Source organism: Oryzias latipes, chromosome 6, assembly GCF_002234675.1.
Source record: "Oryzias latipes chromosome 6, ASM223467v1".
Lineage (NCBI taxonomy): Eukaryota > Metazoa > Chordata > Actinopteri > Beloniformes > Adrianichthyidae > Oryzias > Oryzias latipes.
In genome coordinates, this window is record NC_019864.2 from 24,373,742 (window position 1) to 24,390,160 (window position 16,419).

The 16,419-nt window shown below is 44.4% G+C and overlaps 1 protein-coding gene and 1 long non-coding RNA gene across 2 annotated transcripts in view; both read left to right on the forward strand.

The window, feature by feature from the left end:
- Nucleotides 1–4,305: 4,305 nt before the first annotated feature.
- Nucleotides 4,306–16,419, forward strand: part of nrn1l (neuritin 1 like) — a 60,806-nt gene continuing 48,692 nt past the window's right edge. Inside the window, exon 1 of the mRNA XM_011476345.3 lies at nucleotides 4,306–4,649. Within this exon, the coding sequence (XP_011474647.1) occupies nucleotides 4,592–4,649 (58 nt within the window). The 5' untranslated portion in view covers nucleotides 4,306–4,591. The remainder of the gene's footprint in view (nucleotides 4,650–16,419) is intronic.
- LOC110015260 lies at nucleotides 8,008–10,559 on the forward strand. Its single transcript, XR_002290430.2, has 2 exons — nucleotides 8,008–8,406; nucleotides 9,729–10,559. It is a non-coding gene; the product is annotated as an uncharacterized LOC110015260 (long non-coding RNA).

The following is a 16,419-nucleotide window of genomic DNA, read 5'->3' on the forward strand; positions in this document are numbered from 1 at the left end:
CTAGCTAACACTAGCACATGTCCTCACTGCTGAAAGAGGTGTGGTGCAAAATGTCTGTTTATCTCTGAGACAAAAAAAGCAGATTAATCCAGATTTTGGATTGGGCGGTTGTTATCACATGATCCGATTGAATATTTCATTCTGATTGGTTGTTGATGCTTTATTTAACCCATCGGGCGATCCGCATATATATCGCATTCCTTCGCCGCTGCAGGAGAAGTTGGTGCTCGGCCAACGCGTTGTCATGATAGCGTGACAATAAAGTTATCTAAACTGGAAAGATAAGAATAAATTACTAAAAACTGAATATTTCTTTTGTAAGTGACCATAGTGTAAGCGGGTTAATGGCCAACGAAATGTGCATTATCAGAAATGAATGCTTCAATGGCATTCATTTCTGATAATGCACACTCTATCCCTCACATATGCGCTTTACAGGAGTTCAGTGACCAGTAGGCTGCACATATGGAGTTTCAACACGTAGAAACCAAATGTTCACTTTGAGGGAAGCCATCTTTAAAAAAAAAAAAAAAAAGAAAGCTCCAAATTTTTTAGGGACACAAACAAAGGAACTGTAAACAGACAGAGCAAAATTGCAAGTTAATTTTTGTAATTGGAAGATTTCCAAACGTGTTCATGCAGTTTTCAGTTGTGGTAGTTGCACTAAAAATGTACTACCAGTTAAAAGGTTTACATGGCATCGTCTGTCTATGAATATTTGAGGTTTTTTTTACCATCAGTTTGATTTAAAAACATTAAATCCAAACTCACATTATGGAAATACCTTAACGTAGAATTGCAAAACAATACTAGAGGCTACACTACACTGAATAATTTACCTTGAAACAGAAACTTAAGAACTAAGGCACAGTGTGGTCACCCCTAGATATGATAAAAAATGACTAACCTTTTTATTGGAGCACCAGTTAATATAGAAATAAAAACTTCTCCACTAATGGCAGATGTGTTGCTAGTCTGCTTGTAGTATGAATCTTTTTTTTATTTTATTTTAGGAACTACTTTTTTTGGCGGTATGGTACCCACTTTTTTGGAAACGCTTTTTTTCAATAGCAAGCTGAGTAGGAGGACTTACTCCTTACAGTCACAAAGGCTAATTTATTTAGATCATAGGAGAGGTTTCCTCCATCTCAGTCCAAAGGAAATGCTTGTCATCCCAAAAAAGGTGTCTTTTTCAGGACATCTTTGAAGTCCCACAACAAAATAGCGAGTACTATTGGAGTTATCCAGCTGTGTTCTGAGCCAGATTCCAGCGCAGACAAAGACAATAGAGACCTACACAGGTCTATTTGTCTGCTATTGTATGCATCAGAATGGAGTGGAGCAGGCAGTTTGTGGGTTGCCCAGTGCATTTCTGTATCTTCTTTCTCTTTCGGCTTTTCCCATCAGGGGTCGCCACAGCGAATCATCCTTTTCCACCTCTCTCTATCATGGACATCTTCTACCCTAACATTAGCCAACTTCATGTCCTCTGTTAAGACATCCATGTATCTCCTCTTTGGCCGTCCTCTTGCCCTCCTGCCAGGCAGCTCCATCTCCAACATCCTTCTACCAATAAATCCACTGTCCCTCCTCTGAACATGTCCAAACCATCTCAGTCTGGCTTCTCTGACTTTGTCGCTAACACAGGCAACATGAGCCGTCCCTCTGATGTACTCGTTCCTTATCCTGTCTAACCTGGTCACTCCTAAGGAGAACCTCAACATCTTCATCTCCGCTACCTCCATCTCAGCCTCTTGTCTCTGTCTCACTGCTACCGTCTCTAACCCATAGAGCAGAGCTGGTCTCACCACTGTCTTGTACACCTTTCCTTTGAGTCTTGCTGACACTCTTCTGTCACACAACACTCCTGACACTTTCCTCCAACCGCTCCAACCTGCCTGCACTCGCCTCTTCACCTCTTTTCCACAATCCCCATCACACTGAACTGTTGACCCCAAGTACTTAAACTCCTGCACCTTCTTCACCTCAGTCCCCTGTAACCTAACGCTTCTACCTTGATCCCTCTCGTTCAGACACATGTATTCTGTCTTACTACGACTGACCTTCATACCTCTTCTTTCCAGAGCAAACCTCCACCTCTCTAGCTGTTCCTCCACCTGCTCTCTACTCTCACTGCAAATTACAATGTCATCCGCAAACATCATTGTCCAGGGAGATTCCTGTCTTACCTCGTCTGTCAGCCTGTCCATCAGCATAGCAAACAAAAAGGGACTCAAAGCTGATCCTTGGTGTAGTCCCACCTCCACCTTGAACTCCTCTGTCTGACCTACAGCACATCTCACCACCGTCATACTTCTCTCATACATGTCCTGAACTACTCTGACATACTTTTCTGCCACTCCAGACGACCTCATACAGTACCACAGCTCCTCCCTCGGCACCCTGTCATACGCCTTCTCTAAATCTACGAACACACAATGCAGCTCCTTCTGACCTTCTCTGTACTTTTCCATCAACATTCTCAAAGCAAAAATGGCATCAGTGGTGCTCTTACGGGGCATGAAACCATACTGCTGCTCACAAATCTCCACCTTCTTCCTAAGCCTGGCTTCCACTACTCTTTCCCACAGCTTCATTGTGTGGCTCATCAACTTTATTCCTCTATAGTTGCTGCAGTTCTGCATGTCACCCTTGTTCTTAAAGATCGGGACCAGAACGCTTCTCCTCCATTCCTCAGGCATCTTCTCACTCTCTAAAATCCTATTGAACAACCTTGTTAGAAATTCCACTGCTGTCTCTCCTAGGCACTTCCATACCTCCACAGGTACGTCATCAGGACCAACGGCCTTTCCGCTCTTCATCCTTTTCAGAGCCTTCCTAACCTCATCCTTTCCAATCTCTGCTACTTCCTGCTCCACAACAACCACATCTTCCTCCCTTCTTTCCCTGTCATTTTCCTCGTTCATCAGCTCCTCAAAATACCTCTTCCATCTTTTCTGTACACTCTCTTGGGTTGTTAGCACCTTTCCATCTCTGTCCTTAATCACCCTTATCTGTTGCACGTCCTTCCCATCTCTGTCTCTCTGTCTGGCTAGCCTGTACAAGTCCTTCTCTCCTTCCTTTGTGTCTAGCCTGTCATATAGCTCATCGTAAGCTTTCTGTTTGGCCTTTGCCACCTCTCTCTTCACTCTACGCTGCGCTTCCTTGTACTCCTGTCTACCTTCCTCAGTCCTTTCTACATCCCACTTCCTTTTAGCCAACCTCTTCCTCTGGACGCATTCCTGTACTTCCTCATTCCACCACCAAGTCTCTTTACCGTCTTTCCTCTTTCCAGATGACACACCTAGCACCTTCCTACCTGTTTCCCTGATAATCTCTGCTGTAGTTTCCCAGTCATCTGGAAGTTCATCCTGACCACCCAGGACCTGCCTCAACTTCTGCCTAAATTCCTCACAAGTTTCTTCATTCTGTAGCTTCCACCACTTGGTCTTCTTTTCTGTTTTCCCTCTCTTCTTCTTCCTGACCTCCAGAGTCATCTTACACACCACCATGCGGTGCTGTCTGGCTACACTCTCTCCTACCACCACTTTGCAGTCATTAACCTCTCTCAAATGACCTCGTCTACATAGGATGTAGTCCACCTGAGTACTCCTACCTCCACTTCTGTATGTCACTCTATGTTCCTCTCTCTTCTGGAAGTAAGTGTTGACTACAGCCATTTCCATCCTCTTCGCAAAGTCCACCACCATCTGTCCCTCCAGATTCCTTTCCTTCACACCAAACCTGCCCATCACCTCCTCATCACCTCTGTTGCCCTCACCAACATGCCCATTAAAGTCTGCTCCAATAACAAACAGTGCATTTCTGTATCACAAACACAATTCATTTAAGTAGCCTTTTCGTATCTGAAACTGATTAAGAAATAATCAGAAATGCTATTTCAAGATTAATTTTCTTTATCTAGCCTATGTCCTGTCCAGGGTACCTTTCCTTTGTCCAACAGCAGTCGGGACAGTTATTATGCTTCACAAAGCCACTGTCATTGCACAAGGGATGTCTTTTGTAAAATTGTGTTTTTATTTATTATGTAAATTGGAAGTCAGGACTCATTGGGGTGGACTTTAGGGGCCCACAATTCCTCTTGGACCACAGAAACCTTTGGAACGCCCCTGCTTTCCTGATACAGGAGAGTTCTTGAATCTTCCTGACATTTTATTTTTTATCGTTCAAGCTAGTGTTGTTTGATTGACACCCCCCCCCCCTCCCACCTTTTCAGACCTCAAGGATCCGAAGAAGTTGAGAAACAAATCTCAATGAATGTCCAAAGCGCGTTTTTCCTTCTGTTTGTCTGGTTTATCCAGATTCAGAACGGTCAGACGGATGCAGCATCCTTCCATCGGTCTGAGCTCATCTGGGACTCTGCTGTAGACCTTCCTCCTCCTCCTCTTCTTCCTCCTCCTCCTTGCACGCGCACGCACCCTCCCCTTCAGCGGAGCGCAGGAGCGTGGATGCTCTCACAGTGGAGTCCCGCTCTGCATCACGGACGGGGAGCCCCGCGTTGGACCGCCTTTTTCTTCGCTTCCAGCAGAACTTTGGAATTCCGAGTGGGATCCGCAACAGTCGGGTCGGCATGGCGTCTCTGCTGAACTCCGCGTGCCTCCTCTTCTTGCCTGTTGCTCTGCTTCTCAGTGAGTATCCACAGTGATGCTGAAAAACTTGGCTTTGCGGATGGGTGGGGGTTTGGGGGGAGCAGCAGGAGAATGCGGGCTGGAGTTGTGTCAGCCTGACAGTTGTTGATGCAGATCCAGATGTTCCGAGACGTCCAGCTGCGCGCGCGCGCACAGCTTCCAGGAGGATGCGGTTTTCTGTCTGCAGCTCTGACTGATCGCTGACTTTTTCTGCGTTTGCTCAGTTTGGTTCGAAACTCAGCAACTGTTTTAAAGGAAACTCATTTTATTACATTTTCTGATCTGAAAGTTCAGACTGGAGATCGTCAACCTAAAAAAAAGTTTATTTTTACATACTTTCAAAAATCATCTTTGGTCATGGATAAAACTGTCATTGTGGTTCATGAGAGTGGCCAAACCCATTAAGACTTAGCTCCACCCATTTTAAGATGTGTTCCCAAAATTCCTTTGTGTTACAGTTTCTTTTTTTTTTTTACAACAGTTTTATATTTTCTATGTTAAAAATGACATTGGAAGGCAGTAACTGTCAGAGGTAAACATTAGAAATCCAGCTTCTCTTTTTGGGATCCTACTTTTATTTATTTATTTATTTTTTATTATTATTTTACCATGTGAAAATAAATGTTGAAACAAAAACTGGAAAATGTTCTTATGTCAACTTTATCTATCATAAAACAAGGGTTTTCATGGAGGGAAACGTCTGTACAGACTGTTCTCGACTGTGTTTTAAACAAGGGAAAGTGATATTGGTTTAGTGTAATATGTATGTGGTTTCTGTAATATGAACTAAGGCTATGTTAGGGTTTGTCATTTTCAGGTTCTGCTCTGCTTTCGTGCTTTCAGAGATCGAGTCCACGTCAAGAGGTTTATAACATTACATTATTATAACAATAACTACTGACTGCAAAGGACATGGACAGTATGGTCACATGAAATCAAATCAAACTTTCTTTATGTAGTACTTTTCCTACATAACACAAAGTGCTTTTAGGACGTGGTGTTCACACAGTCCTCTTGCTACCCACACTTAGCGCCTGTGCTCACAGCTGGAAGAGGTACAGTACAGACCAAAAGTTTGGACACACCTTCCCATTCATTTGAATGAGAGGCTGTGTCCAAACTTTTGGTCTGTACTGTATGCTGCGAAATGTTGAAGCGGTGCACATCTCGTGAATCTCTCATGTGCTGAAAAGATGGTGTCTTTTTCTTTCATAGCTCTATTCAGATACGTGAAAGACTTGATGTCATATAATAGCCACAAGTATTACTTCCTCCTTCATGATCACTTTTGAGAGGATTGACGGTTTTGAAAAGGACCCATTCGTCAAAGTTCAGCTGGTTTAAGTTTCAGTTCAATGGCCGCTCGATTCGTACGTAGAGCCTTAAAAACATGCGTAGCGGCGCGTTAACACGGAAGCACAAAAAGCGCACACTTTTCATTAGACGTCATCACTCGAACGCGTGTTTCCGAGGCTGGTGTGAACATAGCATCAGGTCTATTTTTCAAATCTAATCAAGGAGGTGAAACATTGTTTTTTTTAAAAGTAGATTGGTATTATGTTTGCTTTGATTCTGAAATTAAGCTATTATTGTGCAAATTATGGGAGGATAATTGTGTTTGTGCATGTTTTGATGAACTGACCTGGCTCCATTTACTTTTGCTTTTAAACTTGTTTCAACTCAAAAGTTAAATAGTTGTCAGTTGACATCAGGATGACCCTAACAAATAGACTATAAAAAATGGTCAAATATGGAGTGAGGAAAAGCCACTCACAAGTGCCATGTGAAACTAGACTTGGATCTGCTCTAAATAAAACATTTGAGAGTTTTAATTTCCAATCAGAGTTTTTTTTTTTCCTTTGAATTAAACTAAAGGAACCCTGGAAACTCAAACTTAGTTTAGAAATGGTTCCTTGAAGCATTTTATTTAGTTAGGCAGGCCCAAACATTTGATCTTTTTATCTTCTAAAGCAACGTTGCATCTATTATTCAACTCTTCCCTCACACCTGCTTCATTTCTGACTTCCACTCACTCATCACTTCCACTGATCGTCATGACGTTGGAGGTGTAAAGAGTCAGATGGGGGTGGGCGGTCCCCGGGGAGAGTTCCACAGAGGGATAAAAGAGGTTAAAAAATCCCCACAGATGGAGATAAAAGATGAATGAATCACATCTGGACCCCTCCTCTGAGCAGCAGACTCTCTGGAGATTTCTCTGTGTCCCGCATACGAATCTGAACCCCCCCCCACCCCAGTGTACTGGTAATGTGAAGCTCCTGCTTGTGTGTTTGCTGCTTCAGTCAACAAATTTATACGAAAACAACTTCAGAAAGGAGCAGAACGTGAAGAAATAAAACAGCTTTTTTGTGATGAATTTAAGCTGCAGTGGCTAAAAGTTGTACAAATCCTTACTATTTTTTGCACTTCAGAAAATCCCTCCCTTTTAATTTAGCTAAAGTTTGTTCAGTTGGTCCTTGAAGTTTTGGAGCAGTTGAAGTTTTTTTTTTTCATTTTTATTTAAAGACTCTTTGCAAAAATAAGAGGTCAAGTCCTTCAACCAAATTCAGATATTTCCAAATAATTTGCTGATGAAAAAAATCTTTTTTTACATTTTTTTTTACTTTGAACCACACGATGATTAAAGCCACATACAGTGGTTAAGATTTGGAAACCCTGACACCTTTTGTAGACCTTCACACCATAAAACTTATTTTTTTGTGTGAGTTCACAGAAAGATTTCTGAATGTAGTCTTTTGAGGATTTTCACACACAAAAAAAATAAAATAAAAATCAATATACATAAATAAACCAAATTCCTCAAACTATTGATCTTACCTTGGGGAGGAAAAAAAAACATTTGGAGGATGATGCTTCAATTAGCCAGCAGAGGGTGTTAAAACCTAGACCTCTCTGGTTCCCTCAAAATGGAGTTTTTTGGTCAGTGGTTGTCTGACATGAGGTCATCTATAGCTTTGCCACTATTGAGCTGATAATTATGGTGTCTCATCAGCTGACTGGACTCTGGAAGTACCTTAATTTGGTTTTATTTTTAGTTTAACGTCAGGTCCCTTCAGGAGCAGTTCAGAACAGTCACTTCTTAGACATTCTATTGTATTTCTGTTGGGTTGACTACAAGTCACAAGTACCAGTACCAGTGATAGTAGCTCCATTGGGGCAAAAAAAGATGAGAGATGTCTGTGATGTTCAACATAAAGAGACACTTCCACTGTAAGAAACATAATGTAGAAAAGAATACAGGAAATCACATTTTATGATTTTTGAAGAATTTACAAAAATACTGTATTTACTTTTACATCTTCTCCAAGAAGCTCTTCTATCCTCCACTCGTTACCTTTATTAATGTCACCTGTTTGAACTGATTATCTGTTTAAAAGACACCTGTTCACAGCCAGATTGCAACCTCTCCACCATGTCCAAGAGCAAAGAGCTGTCCAATGATAGTGGAAATTGTAGGAAATGACTGGGATGAACCAAACAATTAATAGAAAACATGGAAAAATAAAAGATCACTGACCATCTCCCTCCACCTGGCGTTCCATGAAAGATCTTGCCTGGTGTGCTACAAATCATCTTGAGAGTGGGCTTAAGCCAGCACATGTCCAGGCCTGTCTAAAGGCTGCCAAAGATCATCTAAACTATCGTATGGAGGATTGGACCAGTAGGAGAATAGGGCTGTAATGGCACCTGAATAAACGGTTCCAGCTGTTCTTCCAGGGAGCCTTCTACTGGAATTCTGGTGAGTAATATTAAACCGTTTTTTTTAAATACAGATATATCTGTGTTTACTTGATTGCACAGATTTTAAAGTTTCAAGTGCAAAATTGCTTTGTTTAAGTGAAGTTAAGAGTTTATTGCCTTTTATACATGTAAAACAAGCACATTTGAATTCTTCTTCGACAGCTTTCAAGTCAGGATTAATTATAGAAGACAACTAAACAACAAAAACTAAGGATCATAAGTAAAATATGAGGAACAAAATTTAAGAAAGAGAAAAGTAAAAAATAGGAGTGACTTGCAGAGAGACATAGTGCAGTCATTCACTGCACTTAGTGTCCCGGCTGGTTACCATGTTCCGTGGTTCAGTTGAGTCCAGTTCAGTCCAGTCCAGTCTTCCCTCTCTTATGTCCTGTTCTAGCATTCTGACTGCAGCTGGGAAGAAGCTGTTGTGAAAGCGTGTGGTGTGTGCGTGGATGCTTTCAGACCTGCGGCGTCTGAGGTTGTGACCTGAGTCCACACACTGGATCAGTGCGTGGGGAGGGTGGTGCCTGTCCCTGATGATCTTCACCGCTCCCCTGTGTTGTTTATAAAGGGTTTTGATGGATGGAACCAATGTTTTTTTTCCAGCTGTGCTGATGACCCTTTGCAGCATCTTCTTCTCTTTCATGGTGGTGTTTCCAAACCAAGCTGTTAGTCCGCTGGTGAGGATGCTTTCTACCAGCCCTCTGAAGGCTTTTGTGAGGGTCTGGCGCTTGAGTCCGGCCTTCTTCAGCAGCCTGATGAAGTACAGCGTCTGCCAGGCTTTCTTCACTGTGGCATCAGCGTTTTCTTCCTTGCTGAGGGTGTCTGTGATCTGCAGACTCAGGAACCGGTAATAGTTGGTCTGCTCCACCAAGTTCCCATTGATGTTTAGTAGCTTTTATAATCCATAATTATTTCCTTTGTTTTCTCTATGTTGAGAGCAAGGTCATTGTCCTCACCTTAGATTGTAATCCTGTGCATCGGGTCTCTGTATGGAGACTTGTCCCCCTCCTCTGATGAGACCAAGGACGGTTGTGTCGTCTGCATACTTAATGATGATGTTGTTGGCGTCCGGGGAGGTGCAGTCATAGGTGTGCAGTGAGAAGAGCTTTGCTCTGAGACAGCACCCCTGTAGTGTTCCTGTACTAACTGTCAGCTCCGCAGAGACCTTCTTTCCCATCCTCACCACCTGTGGTCTGTCCGTGAGGAAGTCCAGCACTCCTGGTTTGGCGACTTTGGCAGTCAGCTTCCAGGGCCTGATGGTATTAAAGGTGGAGCTGCAGTCCAGGGACAGTAACCGAGCATATTGTTGGTGTCCAGATGTTGCAGGGTGGAGTGAAGTGCCAGGGCCACAGCGTCTTCTCCTGTTGGGGCGGTGGACAAACTGATGGGGGGACCACGTTCACAGAGGACTTGAAGATTCGGGGTGCAGAGAGATGTTGAAGATGTCTGTGTACACCTATGCTGGCTGCTCTGCGCAAGTTTTCAGAACTCTTGGTGGCACGTGGTCCGGTCCCATCGCCTTGTTCAGGTTCACCTGCTTCAGGGCCCTGAGGACCTGTGTGTGGGACACCTGCAGTGCAGCCTCTTCCGGGTCCCAGGAGGCCTTTAGGGACATATGTTTTAGTTTCAAGTGCATTTTTCTGTTTCAAGTGCAAAATTCTTAGAGCACAAAAAAATAAGTTTTAAGCTCAAAACAGTGAGTGTTGCACTTGGAATAATGGCACAAAAATCACTTCAAAAAGGTATTAATCTCTGCGGTGTCCTTTTGTTCATGTGTGGGTTTTCTCCAGTCATCCTTACTTCCTCCCACAGCTCAAAAACAAACTTCATTGGTTAAATGACTCTAGATGGTCCTTTAGGTGTGAAAGTCTGTAGTTATTTGGCAAACTGTCCAGCATGTAGCCCACTCTCACTCAACAGTAGTTCCAGCTTCCTTATGAACCCTAATGGAAGCAATTAGGGATGCATTTGTTTTACTGAAAATGAGTGGATTTAAACATGGATGGATGAATTCAACGATTACATATGCAATTATTTTTCATTTCTGTGTTATATTCGATATTTAAATCAAATTGGTGTTAAAATACATGCACCACATTAGTTGTAATAAACCTTAAGCATAAATGTATTAAAAAAATACAACAGCTATTTGTTGAACTTTTACATTTGGCTCCTGATCTCAGTGAGGACACTGAGGATGAAACGTGTTTGGATCTTCCAGCATGACGATGATCCAGACATTTCTTTCCTTTTTATCTGGAACCAGGTCATGGTGGCAGCAGTTTAAGCAAAAATTTCTAGATCCTTGCCCCCAACCACTTCCTTCAACTCCTCCAGGAGGAATCCCTTCACAGGCCAGGCAGGAGACATGTTCTCTCCTTGGATTTTTCCAGGGTCTTGCCCAGTGGAGCATGCATCCCCTTAAAGGTCTTCCGCATTTATCAGATATATGCATTTGTAAGAGTCTACAGCACGCTTATTATCTCCAGGGTGAAGTGAGAGGAAAAAAAACAGAGAGGATATGGATTTTTTTCTGCATTCCCAAAAAAGTATATAAGCTCAAATCTTTACATTCAATGTCATTAACCATCATACAGTTAGATTGGTACATGACCTCTTTTGTTTTTGAAAGTCCAAGTCCCATCATCTTTTTTTTTTTTTTAAACTTGTCCTGTCCAACAGCTAGGCAAACAGATGAGAGCTGAGGGCCTCTTGTGTTGGACATATTTTATTTTAACAAGAGGGGTTATTCATCTTCAGACAAACCAAAGGTATGTCTGAATAAACCCCTTTTGTAATTGAGGCCAAACTTTATTAATTTCAATCATGTTTGAAAATCTTTGGTGTTGGACCGGACGGAAAAGGAAAGAGGGGAAGAAGAGAGAGGGACGTTAGAGAGAGGGGGGGGTAGGAGGGTGATAATAGGAGGGGAAGGGGGGTAAGACCATGAAGCAGCATAGAGCAGACAGGTTTACTGGTTGTTTATCGTTACGGTACGGTTCAAATGTAGTACAAAAAGGGCGGGGCCTGTTCACACACACTCAAATATTATCAACACACCTGCTAGCTGCAAAAATGTCCACATGTCAACATGCACACAAAACAGATAGTGTTCACGAACGCATACCTATGCCTTTAAACCAACTAGTGTGAAATCTTTCATTCATTCAATCATGCAAACTATTAGTGCAAAGGTGAGCTAACACCTGTGCTCAGGTGAGTGTTTATGTTCTTCTAAAATGGATGGTGGAATGTGAAAAGAAGGAGGAGGAGCGCCCAGCCACCCCCACACCCATACCCCCGCCGCAGCAGCAGCGGCAGCCGGAATTCCCCCAACGCCACACGGGAACAGGCAGGGAACAACCGCCCCCCGGGCGACCAAGACCGCCACCCAGGCCAGGGCCAGCAGGACCGCCGCGAGGCCCCCAGAGCCAGAGAGCAGGGAGGCGCAGAGGGAAAGAGAGCGCCGCTCCAGCCCAGCCAGGAAAGCAGCCCCCCGCCGCGCCGGAAGAGCCCAACGCAGGGCCCCACCGGAGAGGGACGCCCACAGCCCCAGACAAGCACCCCACCACCACCCAGGAGTTCCGGGCATCCCCCCGCCCCGACCCCAGGTACGAGCCAGGACCCCCCAAGGGAGACCCGCTCCGCACTCCAGGCAGCCACCCACCCGGCCCACGGTTGGTCCAGGTAGGAGCAAGGCAGGGGCCCGCCGCCCCCGCCCAGGAGGGGGGAACCCCGGGGAAAAAAGGGCGGCCCACAAGGGATGTTATAAATATGGCCCGACCAGGCTCGGCCATGTTGGAAGTTTGGCGGGGCCCAGCGCCCAGGGGCAAGGACCAGGACCCACCCCCCAGGGACACGAACACCCCCGGCTCAGGTGTAATATGAACCCCCCCACCGTGCGGAGAGAGCACTGCCGGGCCCAGGGAGCCGGCACCCAAGGGACACGGCCGCCATCGCCAAGGGGCCCGCACCCCCCACCAGGGAAGGGGTAGGGGACAGATGGACCCAGGTCCCACCTTCCTTGTAAAATGTGTGTGCGTGTATGGGTGTTTGAGAGGGTGTTTGTGTGCATGTGTGTGTGTTTATGTTTGAATGTATATATTGAAGGGGGAGGGGTGTGTGTACTAAGGGGGGTGCAGTTAAAATTGGCGAGTAGGGCACTAAGGGGACATCTCCTGATTACTCACAGTGATGTCCCCTCACCCTCCACACCAAGGGGCCCTAAATGTCTAAGGTGCGGTTAAAATTGGCGGGTAGGGTGCCAGGAGGACATCTGCTGCTTGCTTGCAGTGATGTCCAAGCACCCCCCCCTACCAAGGACCCTACATGTCTAAGGTGCAAATAAAACCGAAAGAGGGGGGGCCCACTCCATACGGCAACCATAGGAGGGGGGCCACTCCCAAGTAGCCCCCCCCCAAGGCGCATCGCAGGCTAGACCCCCCACCCCCTCACCCTAATATGAGGTTATATAAGGAAGGGGGTAAGTTTAAGTCCCATCATCTTTGGATTTATTGTTAAAGCGTTTGCAATGGTCTTTTAATAATGATTATGCGGTTTTTAGCCAAAATCAAAAGACCTGTGTCATTTTCAAGGACATAGTTTCTACAGTGAAGCAAGACTTTATTAGAAATTCGCCTCAGTTGTGGGCGGGACTGTAGGCGCGGTGGTGCTACAAGCTGAGCTTGTAAAAGTGTTTGACCTCTTTCAACGAAAAACCAGTTGTTGAACGGATGTTTTTAGCCAGGTCTCTAGGTTTCCTCTGCATCACGTGTCCAGATAATTACAACAAAAGCAAGTGATGAGTGAGGCAGATATTATATTGGGTTTTTAACTGTTGTTTCCAGACAACTTTCCCTTCACTTACTCCTTGAGTTCTCTCTTAGATGACTCTGTTTTTAAATCTTTCAGTGAAATGCAGATCCCTCATTAAAATGTGTTAAAAGTCTCCTAAAAAAGCGCCTGCCTGCTTCCCGTCTTCTCTGCGTTTCCGTCCCCAGTTCGGGCTTCTCTGCAGTCGTTTTTATCTCGTAATTTCAAGCTTGCTTCCTCTCTCATCTCTGCCCCTCTCCTCCTTTCATCATCTCCTTCTCATCAGCCTCCTTCCGTCCCTTTTCATCAGGAATTCACAAATATTGATAAAGAGCAAGAATTTAGCCTTAAATCAAATGGAGAAACTTTATCTTCCAGATGTTTTTATGAGAAGACCTGGACTAGTCTCCCAGTGTGTTGGAGTTTCTCTTGGCTGAATGATCACAGCGTCTTGATAATGGTTATGATAAATAAAAGAAAATGAATGACAGTCTTCAGAACTGACAAAGAAAAGCTTAACCGAGTGAAAGCAATCAGGCTGAACACCGAAACAGTTTTTCCAGCTGGCTTCAAGAAAGTGAAGAGGAACGGAGCAGCCGTCCTTCACAAAAGCTGTGAAGCACATCAGCTCGTCGGTTTCATGACTCATTCAATGCACTTCGGTGGAGAAAGACAACTTGCAGTGAGACTGTTTTGAACATTTGCAAGTAGAATGTGCAAAGTGGGAGGAAAAATAGCCAGAAGACCAGAATCTTAGGGATGAAAAGGTATAAGGGGGTCAGTCTTCAGGTGGGAACTGTGGACTCTGAATCTAGGTGGAAACCTGGAGTCAGTCATGCTGTCCTAGAATCTCTCTCTTTTTTTTTTTTTTTTGTCCAAAGATTTTCTGTAACCACTTTTTTTTCCAGCTTCAGACAGGTCTTTAACAAAGAGCTTTTTGAATCCAGAACAGTTTGGTTGTGTGCTCACTGTACTGTAGACACATGCAGAATGATTTCTGAACTGCAAGTATTACACTGCTCACAATAAATTGGGGGTATTGTTATTCTCACGAGTGCTTTTCCTGTTTGGTCTAAATTTGAATGAAATGCATTCAAGTTCTTTGATTTTATTAGTAATCGAGGAGAGTAAACACATTTTTTAGAGCCAGTTTAGCTCGTGCTGGTTTGCGGCGCCTTCCATCCGTGAAACCCGGGTTCAACTCCGGGCTGCTCCCTGTTCCCTTCTCTACGCCGGTTCCAAGCCCGGTTTGAGAAGGTTGCGTCAGGAAGGGCATCCGGCGTAAAACGTTGCCAAATTTACCATGCGACTTGTTCGCTGTGGCGACCCCTGATGGGAGAAGCCGAAAGTGGAAGAAGATTTATTACTCTAAAAATTAAGACAATAATAAAGAGAACCAAAAATTGACCTTGTCATTAGTGGGGAATTCCACCATTTGGTGCAATGACAGCTTGAAAGGACGTCTCCTGCTCCTCACTAGCCTCATGATGATGTTCTGAGGCAATCACTTGTGGGCAGGGTATGATCGTCCAGTCTCTGCTTCAGCTGGTCTCCGACGTGCTTTATGGGTTCAGGTAAGGGGTCATTGCTAGCCAAACCACATGAGGCACTCCCACTGCCTGAAGTCCAGCTGTGACAATTCTGGACAATTCTGTCATCCATGAACAGAACGTTGGGCGTGTGCTGGTGGAATTGGAGGATGATAGGTTCTATGATGTCTAAGCACGGGGAGTGACTGGATAAACTACAATAACCAAATGGGTTTTCTCTCTGACTGGTGATGCCTGCCCAGACCTTTGGACCTCCTCCACCAAAACCAACCTTGGCGTGCAGTATGGCTCACCTCGCCTTCTCCAGCAACGTTGGTGACCATCATTTCTGTGGAAGGTGACCCGACACTCAGCAGTAAACACAGTAGACCACTGCTGCATTGTCCCGGTCACATGGTCTAGTACCCACTGCAAACGTTCACGGTGGTGTCTTGGTGTCAGTGGAGTCACCTGCAACGGTTGTCTGGCATTCATGTCAAAGCGGTGGAGTCGGTTGTGAATGGTTTGTCTGGAAAACAGAGTACTCCTCACATATGGTAAACTGAGACCATGTCTGAGTGCTGCGGTCCTTAGTCCTTGGTATTTGTTATGACCTGTCACTTGTGGGGCTCCACTCCTGGGTCTGCCTAAAACTCTGTGACCAGGTGGCAGCCATGAATTGTGTGTTCATGGCTGTTCCACAGAGTTTTTCCCAATATCACCAACTTGTTGTGAGTATTCATACAGCTGAAAAATACTGGAAGTTGGTTGTTAGGAACCTGTGTAACGTTGTCACTATCTCTGTTTGTGCTGTTTTTTTTCTGCAGAATTGAGCAGATTTATGTTCAGGTGAATCTCAGGATCTTTGCAAAGACTGAACTTCCGGAGCTTTTAGCCTAATCCAGTTTTCATCCCTTTCTCCCTGTGAGGGAAAACAGCATCCTCATTATTATTTTGGTGGAAGAAGGGGCAAAGGCTCACACAACCCATTAGGCAAAGGTATTTCATGACCCCATCAGCATTCATAACTTCTGGAGTTTCAGACGGCAGTAAAGGAAGCATCGGTTCAATTTCCTCTGTCAAAGTTTGATTAAGTCAAGTGAAACTCAAGGCCGATGTCCTTCATCTCCCTTGCATCTGAATTTGAGAGAAGTGAAGCTTTTCAGGCATTGATGAAGACGTCAGCTAATCAGATTAAGGATGAACAGAAGAACGGCTATCGGCCACCTCCTTGTTCATTTTTGAATTGTTCCTGTCTCCATTCCTACTGGGATTCCAGGTTCTGATTGACTAATCTGATCAGATCCAGGTGATCAACAGCAAAATATGAGAGATCTGACCTTGCTGCTATGTGTCCTGATGGCAAAAGCTGCTAACTCTTTTAAAAGAAAGGGCTTCCTGGCTGAACACACCACATGATTCATTCTCTTGGTACCTAATAAACAAAGGTGATTGTCCTTGACCTGCTGCATCTTTTCTTTTTCTTTTTAGTCCAGGTTTCTTTTGTTATCCTGTTTGCTCATTAAAAATAGAATGCATGTTTTCTTCCGTTGTCATTTATTCGGTTTTTGGTGTATTTGCTGTCTTGGTTTGAAGTTATTTTTGATATATGAGAGGATAGATGGAAGTGTTCTTTGTTCAGCCCGGCTTCGTTTTCAGTTCAGGAA